The 15,991-nt window shown below is 39.6% G+C and overlaps 1 protein-coding gene across 1 annotated transcript in view; it reads left to right on the forward strand.

Moving 5' to 3' along the window:
- Positions 1-535: 535 nt before the first annotated feature.
- Positions 536-15,991, forward strand: part of CEP192 (centrosomal protein 192) — a 103,680-nt gene continuing 88,224 nt past the window's right edge. The window contains exons 1-9 of the mRNA XM_075140805.1: positions 536-733; positions 2,687-2,737; positions 3,785-3,931; positions 5,343-5,554; positions 6,823-6,921; positions 7,980-8,120; positions 8,423-8,580; positions 9,225-9,375; positions 12,873-13,186. Of these exons, the coding sequence (XP_074996906.1) occupies positions 623-733; positions 2,687-2,737; positions 3,785-3,931; positions 5,343-5,554; positions 6,823-6,921; positions 7,980-8,120; positions 8,423-8,580; positions 9,225-9,375; positions 12,873-13,186 (1,384 nt within the window). The 5' untranslated portion in view covers positions 536-622. The remainder of the gene's footprint in view (positions 734-2,686; positions 2,738-3,784; positions 3,932-5,342; positions 5,555-6,822; positions 6,922-7,979; positions 8,121-8,422; positions 8,581-9,224; positions 9,376-12,872; positions 13,187-15,991) is intronic.

Genomic DNA, 15,991 nt, shown 5'->3' on the forward strand with positions numbered 1-15,991 from the left:
GCCAGCCGCCTTGCTGTTTTATACGGCAGATGCACTATTTAAAGTCATTCCGGCTGGCTCGGCAGCCCGGTCCCACGCTCCCGCGACACACACCGGCGCCGTTTTCACACCGGAGCATGAGGCCGCTCCCGCAGCCCTCAGCGCAACGCACCCGAGCCTGGAGCAGCCCGCACGCCCCGGGCTGGGAATCGGGGGGTGTGGGTGTGCACGCCGCGGGCAAGCGCGGCAGCCGGGTAGCATTCCCCGGCGGGACGCATCCCCCCGCCGCGGCGGGCAGCCCAGCCCATCCCGCCGCGCCGCTGCGCCCTGGAGCGCGTCACCCGCCTCAGCCTCCCGGCGGGGGCGGCCGCGGCAACGGCCGAGCACGAGACGCCGCTCCTCCCCCCGCCCCTCTGCTCGGCGGGGGTGACCAGCTGCGCCCGCGCGCGTCGCCGGGGTGCCCGACCGCGCTTTGCTCGGGGTGGGAAGGAGCGCGCACGCGCGAAGCAGCGAGCGAGCGCGGCGGGCTCTGGCGGCTGCGCGCGAGCCGGCGGCGGCCGTTGCCCCGCCCCGCCCCGCCCCGCGGCGCGAGGAGGGCGCGGGCCTGAGCCGGGCCGGAGCGTGGGGGCTGCGCCGCGGCGCGATGTTCGTGGCGCGCAGCATCGCGGCGGATCACCGCGACCTCATCCACGATGTCTCCTTCGACTTCCACGGGCGGCGCATGGCGACCTGCTCCAGCGACCAGAGCGTCAAAGTGAGCGGGCGCCGCCGGGCCTGGCGCGCGGGGGTGTCGCGGTGTCTGCCGGCGGTGCGCGGCCTGCTGGGGTGGCGGGGCCGGGCCGGACCGGGGCGCAGCCTTGCCCCTCGCGGCGTGGCCGGGCCTCCGGGCGGGAGAGGCCCGTACCGCTCCGCTCCGCCGCGCCGTGCCCCGCGGGGGCGAAGGGCCGCGCTCGGCGCCCACGTCCCGTCGTGTGCGCGGGACGCTGCCGTGGGCACAGACCGCGGAAGGTCCCGGCTGCGGCCCGTAGCGAAACGCCGGCGGTGTCAGACGGTAGCGGCGGGGGCTGCGGAGCCAGGACGCGTTCACACATCACGCTCGTTGTTTGTATATGCGCGCGTACACAAACGCGTGTAAGAATACAACTTTTTTCCCGACCCGTTGCTGCAGCTGGGAAAACATCCTTAAACTATTGTGGCTACAGCAGTGCTGCGTGTTTTGTCGATTCAGCTGAAAATCTGTATTTATTGAAGGGCCCTAAGGGAGGAAGGTGCTGGTTCTTAATGAAGTGCCAATAACCAAAGGCTGAAATGTTCTGCATGTGCTCTGGCAGATCAGGGAAACAATAAAATACTAGAAACCTTAGTTTTACATTGTTTTAGAGAAAATAAAATAATAGTAAATGACAAGTTAATGGCTTTTTCCATTTTCTGCTCATAGCGAGAAGATGGACAAAAATTAAGGAGCTACACGGTTAGATTTAAGAAATGTAATTTGCAGAGAGCAGTCATATCTTTTGTTAGACCAGGTAAATGGTTGAGAAAATTGCACTTCCATAGAAAGCTATGTCAAATGTAGATCAGGCTTAAAAACAAGCAAGCAGCCCCTTCTCCCTGACTACATATTAAAAAGCAAACACCCACCTCCGCAACAAAAAAAAAAAGGTCCCCCAAAAAGTAAGCCAAAACCATGCCAGGTCTGGACTACGTAAAACTTGCAGCCTAAAAAAGAATGTTCTTAAGAAAGATGCCAAGAGGTAGGTGGAACTCAAAACCTATGTTCTTTAGCAATGTAACGTTACTTTCCAATCATAACAGTATCCTTTATGCGACTGTCCTAAGAAGTTTTACTCTAACCAGAGTTTTACAACACTTGCAAAACAGCAGTGGTACATCTGGCGTAGGTCCAGTTCTCACTAGGTGTGTCCTGCAGAATAGCAGTTGGGGAGAAGTCACGAAGTTGGGCGGTGATGATAACAACCAAGGTTCTATTCGAGATCCAGAATGGCAGAAGTGAGGTGACTTTCACTAGAGTTACATAGTGACTGAGTGACAAACAGCAGTGGATGCCAGGCTTCTAGAGGTGTCTTTCATCTGGTTACCTTCATGACTTCCTTCACAATTTTTCAGAAAAAATGTCATAAAGATGATAAAGATGTATGGGAAATCAAGAGAAAGGAGGGTTAAGTGACTTGCCTGTGGTTATAAATCAAGACAGAAATATTAGAAACAGGAACAAGATCTGTTCCCCCACTAGCTTGATTTTCTTTTTGCTGTCCTGCTCTGTCTTTGGGGTGATTGCCAGGAGCCACATCAGGGTTTTGCAACCAGGTCTGAGCACGTGCAGTGGTGAGGACCGTGCGGGCTCTAGAGTGAAACTGCGGAGTGTACTCATGGAACAGAGTGAATGAAGTGTTGAGAATTGTAATAATTTGTCTTCTATGAATAATTTATTGTTTAAAAAAGATAGACTTCATACAACAGTATATGCCTCATACACCTTCATACAGGTGTATGCCTCTTCTCCCTACCTGTAGTAGGGATATTTTCAAGGTCAAATGAAGTGCAGTTGTGTACTGAGCCGGGTAGAGTTTTCCAGATGAAAATGTTTAGTGGTTCATATGTATGTTTTTTTAATGGCTGTGTTTTTTAGTACTATTTAGTAAGCTTTATATACAAATTGTATGATTCTATTTTGATTTCTCAATAGGTCTGGGACAAAAGTGAAAATGGGGATTGGCATTGTACTGCCAGCTGGAAGGTTTGTGTTTATAAAAATTACACCATTACAACCATAATTTCTCCTTTGTTTTTGAAGAAACATACTTAGTTTTTACTGACTTGTAGAGTAGAAGTGCTTTTGGTTTGTTGTAGATCCTGTATTTCTTATGGTGAAATACTTTTTCTCTGCTTTTATAAAACATCTCTAATGCCTTTCACTTAAAGCACAGGCTAGCATGCAGTCTTATAGTATTAGTACTTAGTTATGCTGGCAGACTTTGTTATTAGTAAATATAGCAGTAACTGGTGTTTAGGGAGTTGGAAAACAGTACCTTCATTTTTAATCGAATATTTCATTCTTGCATATTGTAAGACTTAAAAAAAAAAAAAAAAAAAAAGGAAGAGATTTGGCTATTAAGCGTTACAACATCTGACCTCTTCCCCCCCCATCTTCCCCCCTCCCCCCCACCACCTTTCTGAGGACTGTGTCATATAGAGACTCTGCTTCATCAGGATAATTAGTGCATTCAGCTTCTGAATTGTCCTTAAACTTGTATTAAATAGGACCACAATACAGTAATCCCTGTAAATGGAAATGTAAGTGAAGCTTTTGAATTCCCCTTCTCTAAAAAAAGAAGCATTAGGTTGACTAGGTATGAAAGAGGAGTTTCATGTAAAACAGGAGAAGATAAGTAATGCTCTGCATATGCTTTGGAAAAGTACAGCCAAGCTAGAAATGAGCATGGTAATGGCTGAAAATTGAAAACAAAGCTGTACTTTTTGTGTCAGGGCAGAATCTTAGCTTGGAACTTAAGGAGTAATAAATAATGCCTTGAAATACGCTTGTAATAATTACCTTTTAACCATTAACTAATAGCAACAAAACTTTGCAGAGCTTATAGGAATAAACAAATGCAACAGCTGCTGTGTAACTTAGAGCTTTATAAAAGAACACAAGTTTCAAAGGAATAATCTTTCTACTTCCTAGAATTTATTTCTGCTTCTGAAGAAAGTCATGAGGATGTATGATCGCTTGGACTAATACAATAAGTATGTTTCTCTATAGTGTTTTGGTGTTCTCTTGCAGACACATAGTGGATCTGTGTGGCGTGTGACCTGGGCCCATCCTGAATTTGGGCAGGTCCTGGCTTCCTGCTCTTTTGACAGAACAGCAGCTGTATGGGAAGAAATAGTGGGAGAGTCAAATGATAAACTCCGAGGCCAGAGTCACTGGGTGAGGCTTTAACATATTAATTACAGTTTCTATATGTTCTTATATAAACAGATTTACTGTGCCTCATTGATTTGTTTGCTTATCATAATGGGGTGAAGCTTTAAACTGTTTAAATTCCAGAATTAAACAGAAGACTGAACATGAAAATTGTTCTAAATACCAAGTTACTGGACATTTCTGGGTTTGCAACACATTTTCTATTCCTGAAACAGAGAGAGCACCCTGTTTTCTTCTGTTAATATAAAGCGTTCCTGATTTTGTCTATGTTTTGTTAATTCATGGCAATATTCCAATATAGAGTAAGTATTTCTAAAGCATTTGGGGAAAACAGCTAAATGGCAACGTTCAGGCCAGTTAGTGTCACTACTATTGGTGTTTCTTAATAAGATATTCCCTGGCAAACAACTTGCAGACATGAATTCCCATCTACAGTAGAATTAAAGTTGTGGGGTTTTCCTTCTGTGACAAGAGCTCATTTGAAACTGTCTCATGCTGTTCTTTCCCAACTTTCAAACAGTAGATCATGGTTTGGGGGGAAATAGTTTGTGCAGAAGTGGATTTTCTGGGTAGCTTTTCATCAAGGGAATTTTAGATCTAAACAGATTGTTCTGCAGCTATTCCTCACATGTAATCTTATATAACTCAGTATAGTATTCTCGCCTCTGATGTTTTATTTCGGTTTAGGTTGCTAAAATATCTGCAGTTTTCTACTATCTACTAAAATTTTCTAACGTTAAAATACATAATTGTGAAGAGTTGGGTTGTCAGGACCTTTGGCACCCAGTGGGGTATGAAAGCTGACTTCCATGTGCAGGAGGCGGTTGTGATCAGCTCAAACTCATACTTTCTTGTCAGGAGAGGAGACAACTTGAAAAACAAATGTTTTAGATTTTTTCCTCTTTCACCCTAGCTAATCTTCCTATCACATGTCTACTGTATTCACCCATTCACTTATCAGAAACACTTGTTGTTCTGTTGGAAAATGCTTCATGGTAAACTTTAGCAGTACTGAAAGTAGAAAGTGGTATTGCTAGGCATCGCAGTTAATATCGTCACTAGTATGAATGGACAGTTTCAAACTGCCTGTGGCCAATACTCTTGTATTTTATGGTTATGTTACGTGGGTTTTTTTTTCTGAAGAGCATAATCTAAACAACTCTTTTTGGTATCAGAACATTGATACCACTGTGAGTATATCTCTTGATGCTTGAAACTGCGTCAGTGCAATGATCTGTCATTTCTCCAATTCATTGGTGTATAAAGATTTTTTTTTTTTTTTTTAGTTCTTGATGGAAGAGGTAAGTGATCCTCTGAAATGGTGTTGTCAAACTTCCATTAGCCTTCCATAGGGAATACATTTTTGATGGAAATTTCTAGCATTTCCTTGAAGAATTTCTGCCTTTCTTTGCAGGTAAAGAGGACCACTCTAGTAGACAGCAGGACATCTGTTACAGACGTGAAGTTTGCTCCCAAGCATATGGGTCTTATGTTAGCAACCTGTTCAGCAGATGGAGTTGTAAGGATTTATGAAGCTCCAGATGTGATGAATCTCAGTCAGTGGTCACTGCAGCATGAAATCTCATGTAAGCTGAGCTGCAGTTGTATTTCTTGGAATCCTTCAAGGTATGTTATTAAAAATGTAGGTTTTGCTTTATGACTGTTTAAGCAGAAGATCCAAAGAGTTAGTTCTGAAATTCTGTAGAATAAATCCTAAAACATGCATGGAGAAGATTGAGTGTACGTTACTCAGATCTGAAAGAAAGCTGCTAACATTTCTTTTAATAAAGCAACTCTGGCAGAGCCAGAGAAGTGTTACAAAAAGTCCTCCTGTGCTCCCAGCTTAATTATTTGTAGCAAGTAATGAGCTAAAGAGCTATGGAGTGCTTTTTATTTATCCCATGAAACTTGGATTTCCATAAGAGAAGGTATTTATAAAGGGAAATTCCTGTCTCTTTCTCCTTTCCTTAAGAAAGGTGTTGCAATAGGTGATAATTTTGACAACTCCAACAAGGACACGCACCCTTACCAGTGCAACAGAGTACTAGGAACCACAAGAGTCTTGCTACCACAAATACAAAGCCTAAGAGTTGTTCTTTTAGTTGTATCCTCAGGGGCTCAATGATATACTTGACCTTCTTGAACAGGACGGAATCAGAGAGGAATTTGGTTTGGTAGTCCCCACGCAGAAGAACACATACAAGCAGGGGTTCTTCACTTCCCAGCTCACATCCTCCCCCAGCAATAACAGGAAGGGAAAAACCATTCAGGGCTGAACTGCTTTGGATTCTGTTTGTCCAGAAGCACCTAATGGCTTTCCCTGCAGAAGGAGTGGTCTGTGTCCTGCTGATCCAGTTATTCTTCTATTCATTAGTTGTAGTCTGTGCTGGAGGTTCAGAGTACAGGCTTTCTCTTTAATGCATGAGATGGCATTAAAAGTTGATTTAAAAACTAGAACTCATCCACATTTAGCTTCTGTAATCTATCTTCCAAAACCTCATTGAAATCGCACTAAATCGATCATTAAAAGTACTGCAAAGAATGCAGACTCTGCCGTGAAACCTGTGGCAAATACTTGACTGCAGATGCATATATAAAATCAATCCTACTCTCTGGGAGCATTATCTTGAATGGCCAAATAATGTTCCCTAATGATTTCTCCTTGGTGGGTGTATAAAGCGGGCATTCAAAACAACAGAATGGAGATTGTACTGGTAACTCTGAATAGCACTTACTTATGTTTCCTTGTGATTTTTTTGCCCCCCCCTTGTGATTTTTTTTTTCTGCTATTGTTTTGTTTTCTTTATAGATAATGTGTCTGAAATTTAAAAAATGGCTTGGTGTACTTTCTGTGAAATCGTTTGTAAATATAACTATTTGTTTTCACCTTCTAGCTCTCGAGCACATTCTCCAATGATAGCTGTAGGAAGTGATGACAACAGTCCAAATATATTGGCTAAGGTTCAAATTTATGAATATAATGAAAATACCAGGTATGCTAAATGACAATATATAACATTTGTGGAATCTTGAAGTAGTTTTTAATATATGGCCTTTTATTTTATTCCTGTCATTAGATGTGGAGTGTAGTAGTAAATAATAATACCTTAATTCTGTTTTGGAGCCATTGGATGGGAAAGGAGAGGGAGACCTCAGAATGATAATTGATGTTAACAGACATTATATTGATAATTTTGTTCATCTCAATGCAGAAATGCCAGTGTTCTTACCAGCATTTTAAAGGGAGAATTGTTGTTTCTGCTTCTGCTAATTTACATGCTTGATTTTGCACAAGGAATTAATAGGACAAAGTTGAAATTTGAATTGTGTTGCACTAGGCACTGTTGTTCAAGGTGACCTTAAAATGCTTTTAAAAGCATGTTTATAATGACAGAAAGTCCTGTGAATTACTAGCGTTCTGTGAAAGTTCAGTTTGTACAGTTAAGAATTCAGAACCGGAAAAGGCCAGGAAGTGTACGCACAACCACTTTCAATTAAATGATGACAGGGAACTTGTGTTTCATTCAGGGTGATTGATGTGGGAAAGGAGCCAAGGTGTTTTCTGGATTTATGCCTGGCTTCAATGTTCTCTGTGCATTAACAATAAAGAAAAGTTGTTGTAACTTACCTGGTGGTAAGTAAGAAAATGGAATACGTTTATCATACCGTGAAGGAGGCAGGTAGGGGTCTGCTTACAAGCACAGAAAATTTAGTAAGAGATACAAATTCCCTTTAGATTTGAATGGAAGAATCTTTTTATGTCCCTTTTCCAACTGTAGACAAAAATGTTCTTTGTACTGGAATCCTTGCTTTGTTGTATGGTTTAGCATACTGTTGTTAGTAGTTGCTGTATCTGATGTATTCAATTTCTGAAGAAATCAACTTGTAATTATTACTTAAAATTAAATTTATGTTAAGAAAATGTTTTTATTTTTGCAAGTCTCATAATGCATACTAACCCCTTTTTCCCTGTTCCACTATGTCTGGTTTATATAATTTGCATCACTGTCAATTTTGACGGCACTAAAGGTTGATTTTTTACGCTGTACAGGAAATATGCAAAAGCAGAAGCTCTGATGACAGTCACAGATCCCGTACATGATATTGCATTTGCCCCAAATCTGGGAAGATCCTTCCACATCTTAGCTGTAGCAACCAAAGATGTACGAATTTTCACACTAAAACCTCTAAGGTGAGCTTGAAAGGAAGGTAGTTCAGTATGATGTGGTGCATGCTATATAGTCTTATAATAGTATCTGCGAAGCAAAAGTGGTAACTTAATGTATGCAGGATTGTTTTTTAGCAGCCTGATTTTTAAAATGACAAGATTGTGAGCAAGTCTATAACTTTGTCTGAACATCTCTTAATACTCCTAATCTAGTAACAATAGTTACAGAAGCTCCTTGAAAGATGTAGTCCTGTCTTTTTGTCATCGTGTTCAAGCCCAGACCTTTGAACAGTTATGTGCAGAACTGTTCCTTTTCTCTTACACAGGAAAGAATTGACTTCATCTGGAGGATTAACAAAATTTGAAATTCATATTGTGGCACAGTTTGATAATCACAACTCCCAGGTGTGGCGAGTGAGCTGGAATATTACAGGCACAGTGCTTGCCTCCTCTGGTGATGATGGCTGCGTTAGGCTCTGGAAGGGTAAGGTCACCCACCTGGAACACATTAGCTTTGTAGTATGCTGAATATACTTGGGAATTTTACTAAAAAAATAATTTTGGAGTAAAAGTTCATGTTAGATTTGTGAATGATAGATTTTTATATTTCTGTTTACATAACTTTCTGTGCTGGAACATTTGCATGATTTAGGCTGCTGTGAATAGTTGTTACTGTACCCTCAAATTGTTTCACCAGACTAGAGCTATGTAAAGTTGTAATTTTTAAAATTAACACGTGTATTGCATTACTATCTTTGCCGCTGCCAAAACCAGAAAATCTACGTTCAGTCACAATGTTGAAGCAAATTGGCTTTTTTCTGTTTAAATTTCCAAGCAACAACAAAAAAAAACCAGTGGCAGTTTCCTCATCCATTCTCATTTGTTTCTCAGTATTTTAATACAGGAAACTTATTCTTGCTACTGAACAAAACTGAGTTTTAAATCATGGATAGGCAGAGAATGTCAGACAGCTAAAGGGCCAGATCCTCAGCTGTTTGGAATTTATATATTGGTATTTAAGTTTAATTCTAATTCACACCAGGTGTGTAGCTGTTGAAACATCATAGTTGTATCAAAAGCTGAGCTTCAGGAGAGAAACTAACAATTTTTATTTATCTATATTTGCAGCTAATTACATGGACAACTGGAAGTGTACTGGTATACTGAAAGGTAACGGGAGTCCAGTGAATGGTAATTCTCAGCAGGGAATTTTTAATGCCTCTCTAGGTTCAGCCAATACAAGTCTACAGAATTCACTAAATGGATCATCTGCCAGCAGGTAGGTTGATTGGTAGAGAGATTGAATTTCAGTAAATGCTCTCTTCTCTGAATCTTCTTAATTTCACTTAGCTTTCATGTTTGTTTTATAATGTTTTTTTGAAGTGCAATGTCATTTATTGCGTGAATACTTCTACAAGCTATTCTAGTTTTGCTTTATGATGGTGTCTGTTATGCCAGTGTTAAGAAGAAAATGAACAAAACCTAAGCCATACTGAATCATTCTGTATAAATAAGCAATGTAAACAACTATTTTCACTTTTAGTCCTTTCACATGATTAAAAATAACTTTTCTGAAATAGTTTCAAACAAGGAGAAACTTCATCATACTGCTGTGTAACTGCCCTTCTGTTTTAGATGCATGTTTAAAAGTGAAGCAAAAATACCAGCAACAAATTCTGTTTTTCACTGGGATAATGTAGCAGAAAGGAAGGAGGAAAAGATACTTCATAATGTATGGTTTCAGCAATCACATACTAGTATTAGTTTACTTGCATTTTTGCAGGTGTAATACCAACTGAATAAGTTTTGGGTTTTTTTAATCTTCCTCATATGGCATTCTTACTGCAGATTAATTTACTTTCTCTGATATGTTTTTATTCTGTAATAATTGCTGTTTAGTAGGTAATTTAACTGCCTCTTCTGAAAACCCATTTTAATTTGTGTGCACCGAAATCTAGAAATACACTGAGCCCTGCATTTGTATGGTGGAGTGTGTACAATCAACTTTACAGCATGTGTCCTATGTAAGCACTAGATGTGGCCAAATGCCATAGCAGCAGCTTACAAGTTTTGTGGCCGCCTTTATTTTTTTCAAATGCCTTGGGATAGCCTCCATTTGCATCCATGTACAGCTACTCATATGGCTTTTTTTCAGTTTAAAATGCTCATCTGTAAAGTACAGTGACAGTTTGCTTTTGGAGAGTAGCCTTTGCTCCCCCCTTCAGCATTCAATCCTGAATGGCAGTTCTGGCTTCCAGATACCTAGCTGCGTTGAACAGAGAAGGGCTTTCACGTTTCCCTCATAATAGAAATGAGAGAGCGAGAGGTGGTAATGGGCCAAGTCTCCAGCAAGAAAGAGGCCAAAATTATACTAGTCATCTGGTTCCAGGTGCTGCTTATGGTGTGGCAAAAAAATGCTGAAATGCAGTCCTGTCTTGGAAGTGTGATACCCAAACCTATTTAACTGTATTTGCTTGGGCTCCTGTAGGGAGATACAGGCCATTTTATACCTCTTTAGCATAGGGTGTGGTTTCACAGTCTCCTCAGCGAAGTCTGTGCTGCTGCCAGCAGGACTACCCTACCCTACCCTGTTGGTGGTTCTTCTCCTCTTCCTGAAGTTGGTAGTAGGCCATTGTGAAACTGAAACTTCTAGCGTTATTTTAGACTCCCTCCATTGCTCTGTATTTTGAAAGTGTTGGGGTTTTTTTGGTGGTTTTTTTTTTTAAACAAATCATTCTCGGCTCCAATTTGGAATTAATGTTTTGTTACAGAATTAAGTCTGTGGATGTGGAATTTCAAAATATATGGTGTCTTGTCCTAGGATTGAGCGTTACTGTAAAAAAAGCTGCACTTAACTACATGTTTTCTTTTGTAATCACATTGGCTTGAATTGCAGAAGCACAGTTGCTAACTTTTTTTAGTGTATTAACACTTAAAATAAAGATTTATGTACTGACATTTGACTAAATTGGTATGCTACACAGAATTTATTTTGTCTGTGACTGTAGGTGCTATGTTTCAGTGTCTATACATTTAAACACTTAGATAAAGCATAGGCAGATCTGGAAAACTTTGTTAAAGCACGACCACCAAACTGGATTTGTAATCAAAACAGTTTCAGAACAGATGATGTAGATTGTTGGAAAATAAGTCAGTAAGGCTATATTGTAATGTTGATGTAATTGTGTGTCTAGATTTATGATACAATTTCCATTCTCCATTTGTATTATGTCCTTTTTAACAGAAAGCAGAGCTGATACCAAGCTAACTGGAGTAACTTTGGTGTTTTGCTGCTTGTTGCATGCACACAGGAATGGAAAACGAACTCCTTTTTCCCCTCCCCAACGCCGTTTGACCTCTCCCAAGACACCAGCAGCCTGCTAACTACTAAATGCTATTCAAAAAGCCTTTTTAAAACACGTGTACGTTTTTTGTACTAGCCCGCACAGTTTGATACTGTTGGAACTTCTGATAGAAAAATACTTGGAGAGGCTTCTTGTTTGGAAAAAAACCACAAACAAACAACAACCCAAACCCAAAAACTTCCATCAAAACATTTTTTTTTAAAGCTTGTCAAATTAAAAGACTAGTTCATGACTAAAAATGAGAATTTTTGTCCTTGATTGGGATGGGAGGAGGGAAGTGGCCATTAAAATAATTTTCATTAAAATTGTTTGGTAACTAATTTGTTTTGCATTTCATAGTGTTCAGCATTTGATTAAGATTCCTAAACATCACAAGTTTGTCACTGCTTTGTAATATATGAAACTGTTAGTTTTAAAGGAATAAGAAAACTGTGTTTTGACAATTGTACAGATGGTAGTTTTTAATAGTTTGGTATTGCTTCATTTATAACTTGGTATGACTTCAAATAAACATTTTGTAAGTACTGTCATACTTTCTTCATCCTAACTAAGAGAAGTACTTTTTCTGATATGTACTTGTACATTCCTATGGTAATTCCATGGAGTAACTAAAATTCTCTGAGCATAGTATCCTAAAAAATGCAAACACTTGAGCCATACAAAGATGGAAACCAAAATGCAGCTTGTTGTGAATTGTCCCATAATTTCATTAATCATAGAGCTGTTCCTTTATGTAAATCCACGGAACTGTAAACAAGACAGAAAACCTGTGTAGGTATCTAACATAGTTATACTTAAATGCACAAGTATTACGGGTAAGTTCTAATAAAACCAGCAGAAAAATGGCATGAAGTGGCATAATTCTGAGTCTTGCATTCACCAGGAATCTTAAATTTACTCTGAGGATTTTGCAGAAATATGTAAATACATAAAAAGATTGTATTTCATTGAAAGTAGTTACTCTCTGTAAATGTATATTATTAAATTTTAAGTATTGTAAAAACAATGATGTTTTTACGCTATTCTAGAAGTGCTGTGAAGTTAATCTGAATTAGATGCATATGCAGAAAATGTACTTACATAATATTTAATGTATATCTTGTGTTGCAAATGAAGCGTTACTAAAAGCTCTGTTAACAAATCACAGGAATTCTGGGAGAATGAAAGCCTGTTAATAGCTGTGCTAAACATCCTTTTGATTTCCAAAGCAATCTGTTCTTTTGTAAAAATGTATACTAGGATTATTATTACGGTATTCTTTTCTGTGAATTTCAGTGGAAAAGACTGTATTATTTTCCTTTAAAGAACAGTTTCCAGATTTGTCTTGTTTTCAATTACAAGCCTTGATTTCTGCTATTATGTTCTATTGGTTTTGGCATGGATATACTAAAGCCTTTTTTTTTTTTTCCAGCATGTCTTTTCTCCCCTTTGGTTCTCCTTGTATTTACTACCTTTCTCTTTTTCTTGTTTTGTTTTGTTTTTTTGTTTTCTTTTGTTTTTTTGTTTTGGTGTTTTGTTCCTTTCTTAATTGTTTCAGGTATTTCTTTCCCCCTCTGGATTCCCCACGGGCTGGATCGAGATGGTCCAGTCATGCCCAGCTCCTTCCTCCTCCTCCTCTGATAGAGCACTCTTGCGATGCTGACACTGCCAACATCCAGTATCCTCACCCTCGCAGACGATGTGTATCTCGGCCTCTTAATCTATTACCTGAGAATGAAGGGGTTTAACATGTTACTTTAAATAAACTCTGAAGGGCCTTATTCTGGTGTTTGTGAATGCTTCCATTTCTGGCTGCCTTTGTATTTCTTCTCTCGTACAGAAGATTTTAAAAAATTTGGGGACTTCATGCATGTTTTGCAAAACAAACCACAACATTTGGGACATGTTATTTGTTTGTGTATCAAAGCAACATTTTGATCTGTACCCTTTGAACTATGGCAACACATACAAACAGTATTAACCACGAGCTATTTACAGAGTAGCTGACTTCAATGTGCCTGTCCTTTTTTTCTTTTTTTTTTTTCTTTTATTTTTGGAATCAGTTTAATGCGCTCTTGATTTTTTTTTTTTCTTTTTGTATATTGCACTGACAAATGTGAAATACGTTCTCAAAATTAAACATGCCTTCAAGAAGTTGTTAACTAAAGGATGATATTGGATCAACTCGTAAAAGAAACCACCATTCCTGTGTATACTGCAGCAAAATAGTTTGGAGCATTTGGTTACATAAGAATTTTCCATCTTGCTGTATAAATATTTAAATTTTATAATTGTGGTTGACTAATAAACTTATTCTAAAAGGTCTGTATTAGTATGCTTTTTCTTGTAATAGGCTTGCTTTTTTTTTTTTTTAAAACAAGTTCCTGATTAAGGAGCTTTTTTGATTCAGGTGTCCATTCTCATAGCTTTGCTTTTGTGAAGTCGTGCTATTCTGGATGCACAGTTGTGTATTGCATTTTTCTGCCACAGGATGTGCTCTGACTTTTCTCATGGGTGTGTTGAAGGTCTGCAGAGACTACTGGAGTTGTTGGATTTGAAATTATCTCGTCATTCTTTTCCAGTGATTGAATAATTCACTTAGGACATTTTGAAGAAATAGTACTGACTTGAAAGCCTCCTTTTTTGATGTGTCAGCACAGGAACATCATTGCTGGGGATCAGCATGCTGGCACTGACTCAGCTTTGGCTGGTGTGAGAGGGGCGGGAGGATAAAACTGGACAGTGACTGCATGGTATTGCTAGGGAGTAGCATTGCTGTACAGGATGTAATCTGGTCAGCAGATCTTAGGGGGAGGAAGGACAAAAGTGGGCTCTGTGCAGCAGAAACCCGAAGTGTAATAGTGTATTTCAGTGTGCTTCAAAAGGGGCTTATGCTACTTCCTGGGCTAGACCAGTAGTATAAGGTAATGGAGAGGGCAACCTGCATTCTTCTAAAATGAGAGCAAGTTCCTGTGAGTTTTAGTTGTATTCTGGAAACCTTATTTGTTCATATGCTATATTTTTGCTCAGATAAACGACATTTGTTTCTTGATTTATCTCTGAGGAATCTAGTTTTAATTTACTAAAAAAAAACCATGAGAGGTAACAATGGTGTTACGGACTGACCGTGTGTGGAGGTAGGCTGCTGGTAATTTTCAACCAGCAGGAACAGAACTGTTTAGTAAAAGCAGGTAGTTAGACCTTTTTACCAAAAAGTTAACTTTTATGGAACTATACCATACTTCATATGGTAAACAACAGAAATGTTACGTGATTTAAAAATAAGGTTTAAATGGGGGTAGGGAGTAACTATTCCTCTGTGGGAGAATGAGTCATTAATTAAAAAAAAAAAAAAAAAAAAGAGACCAAAACTATTATACTGGGATTCATTCCTAAAACAGAAGAAACTGTTTCTGGGTACGCAAGCAGCAGAATATACTTTTGAAGGTTTAAGCTACTTGCAGAATTTCTGTCTTAACCCTATAGAAGGAGATCAATACAGCAATTGATCTTTTCCTTACTGTACTTCTAGTTGTACCAGGGAAAAAAAAGGTCTCCTTCCTAAGCAGCCATCAAGAAAAGCAAGGTGGCAGCGTCTAGATATGCTGCTGTTTCCCAATGCTTAAAGTTTGTGCTGTGAGACTCTAGAGTGTCTCAGATATGCCTCAATTACTGCAGTGTAACAAAAACAACCGTAGAATATATCCAAAGATAATTCTTTACATATAACCATCCTTGATAAGCCAGATCTAAGGGAAAGATTCCCGCTTGCATTTTTAAAATTTGCTTCTGTTGTTGTTTTGGAGCCCAGAATATCCGCTTATGATACCAGTAAAATAAATGGCAACTTTTTGCAGCTTTTAATGCATTTGTTTAGTTAATTCAACATGATCACATTATTTTCCTTTGTGCTGAACATGTATTATTATTAGATATCCTGATTCCAGTTAACTTCTTGCTTAGAAACATGCTGTTACATTTTCAGTGCAAACAAGTCACGTTTCCAAGGGACTGGCCAAGTACTTCGACTTCAACAAATAAACTTACACTGGTTTTGGGCTGATACTTGCCTTTCCCCGTGGCTGCCATTTTGCATTGATGTCTCTCCAAACCAGGACCTTTCACTCCATATCCTTGACTGTTCACCTCTGCTTCCTCAAACTAGTGCTTCCCCCTTTATTCATCTCTCTTGCTCCCGTGACTGAAAATTATGAGCTGTACTTCTGTGCAGGATCTGGGCCCTTGAATGTAAGCAGCAAAACCCCCAAGAGGGAGGGAGATTATAGAAGGGCTTAGAAAGGGATGATTACAGCAGGTACTTGCAGCATTTTAAATTTGTCTAGCAATTTGTAAGGCTGCTGCCCCTTTTCTTCTTCTGAAAGATATGCATTATCCCGTATACTGTTTATGTACTTGGAGCGCATCTCAGCTTGAACTTCCAAGACTAGAAGTTTTTGGGTCTTGTAGTAGCCAGGAGGTGGCTTTGGTTTTGTTTTTTTTTTGTTGTTGTTATTGTTTTTGTTTTGAACATGGTATGAAATTCTGATGTGT

This window comes from Calonectris borealis, chromosome 2 (assembly GCF_964195595.1).
Source record: "Calonectris borealis chromosome 2, bCalBor7.hap1.2, whole genome shotgun sequence".
Taxonomy (NCBI): domain Eukaryota; kingdom Metazoa; phylum Chordata; class Aves; order Procellariiformes; family Procellariidae; genus Calonectris; species Calonectris borealis.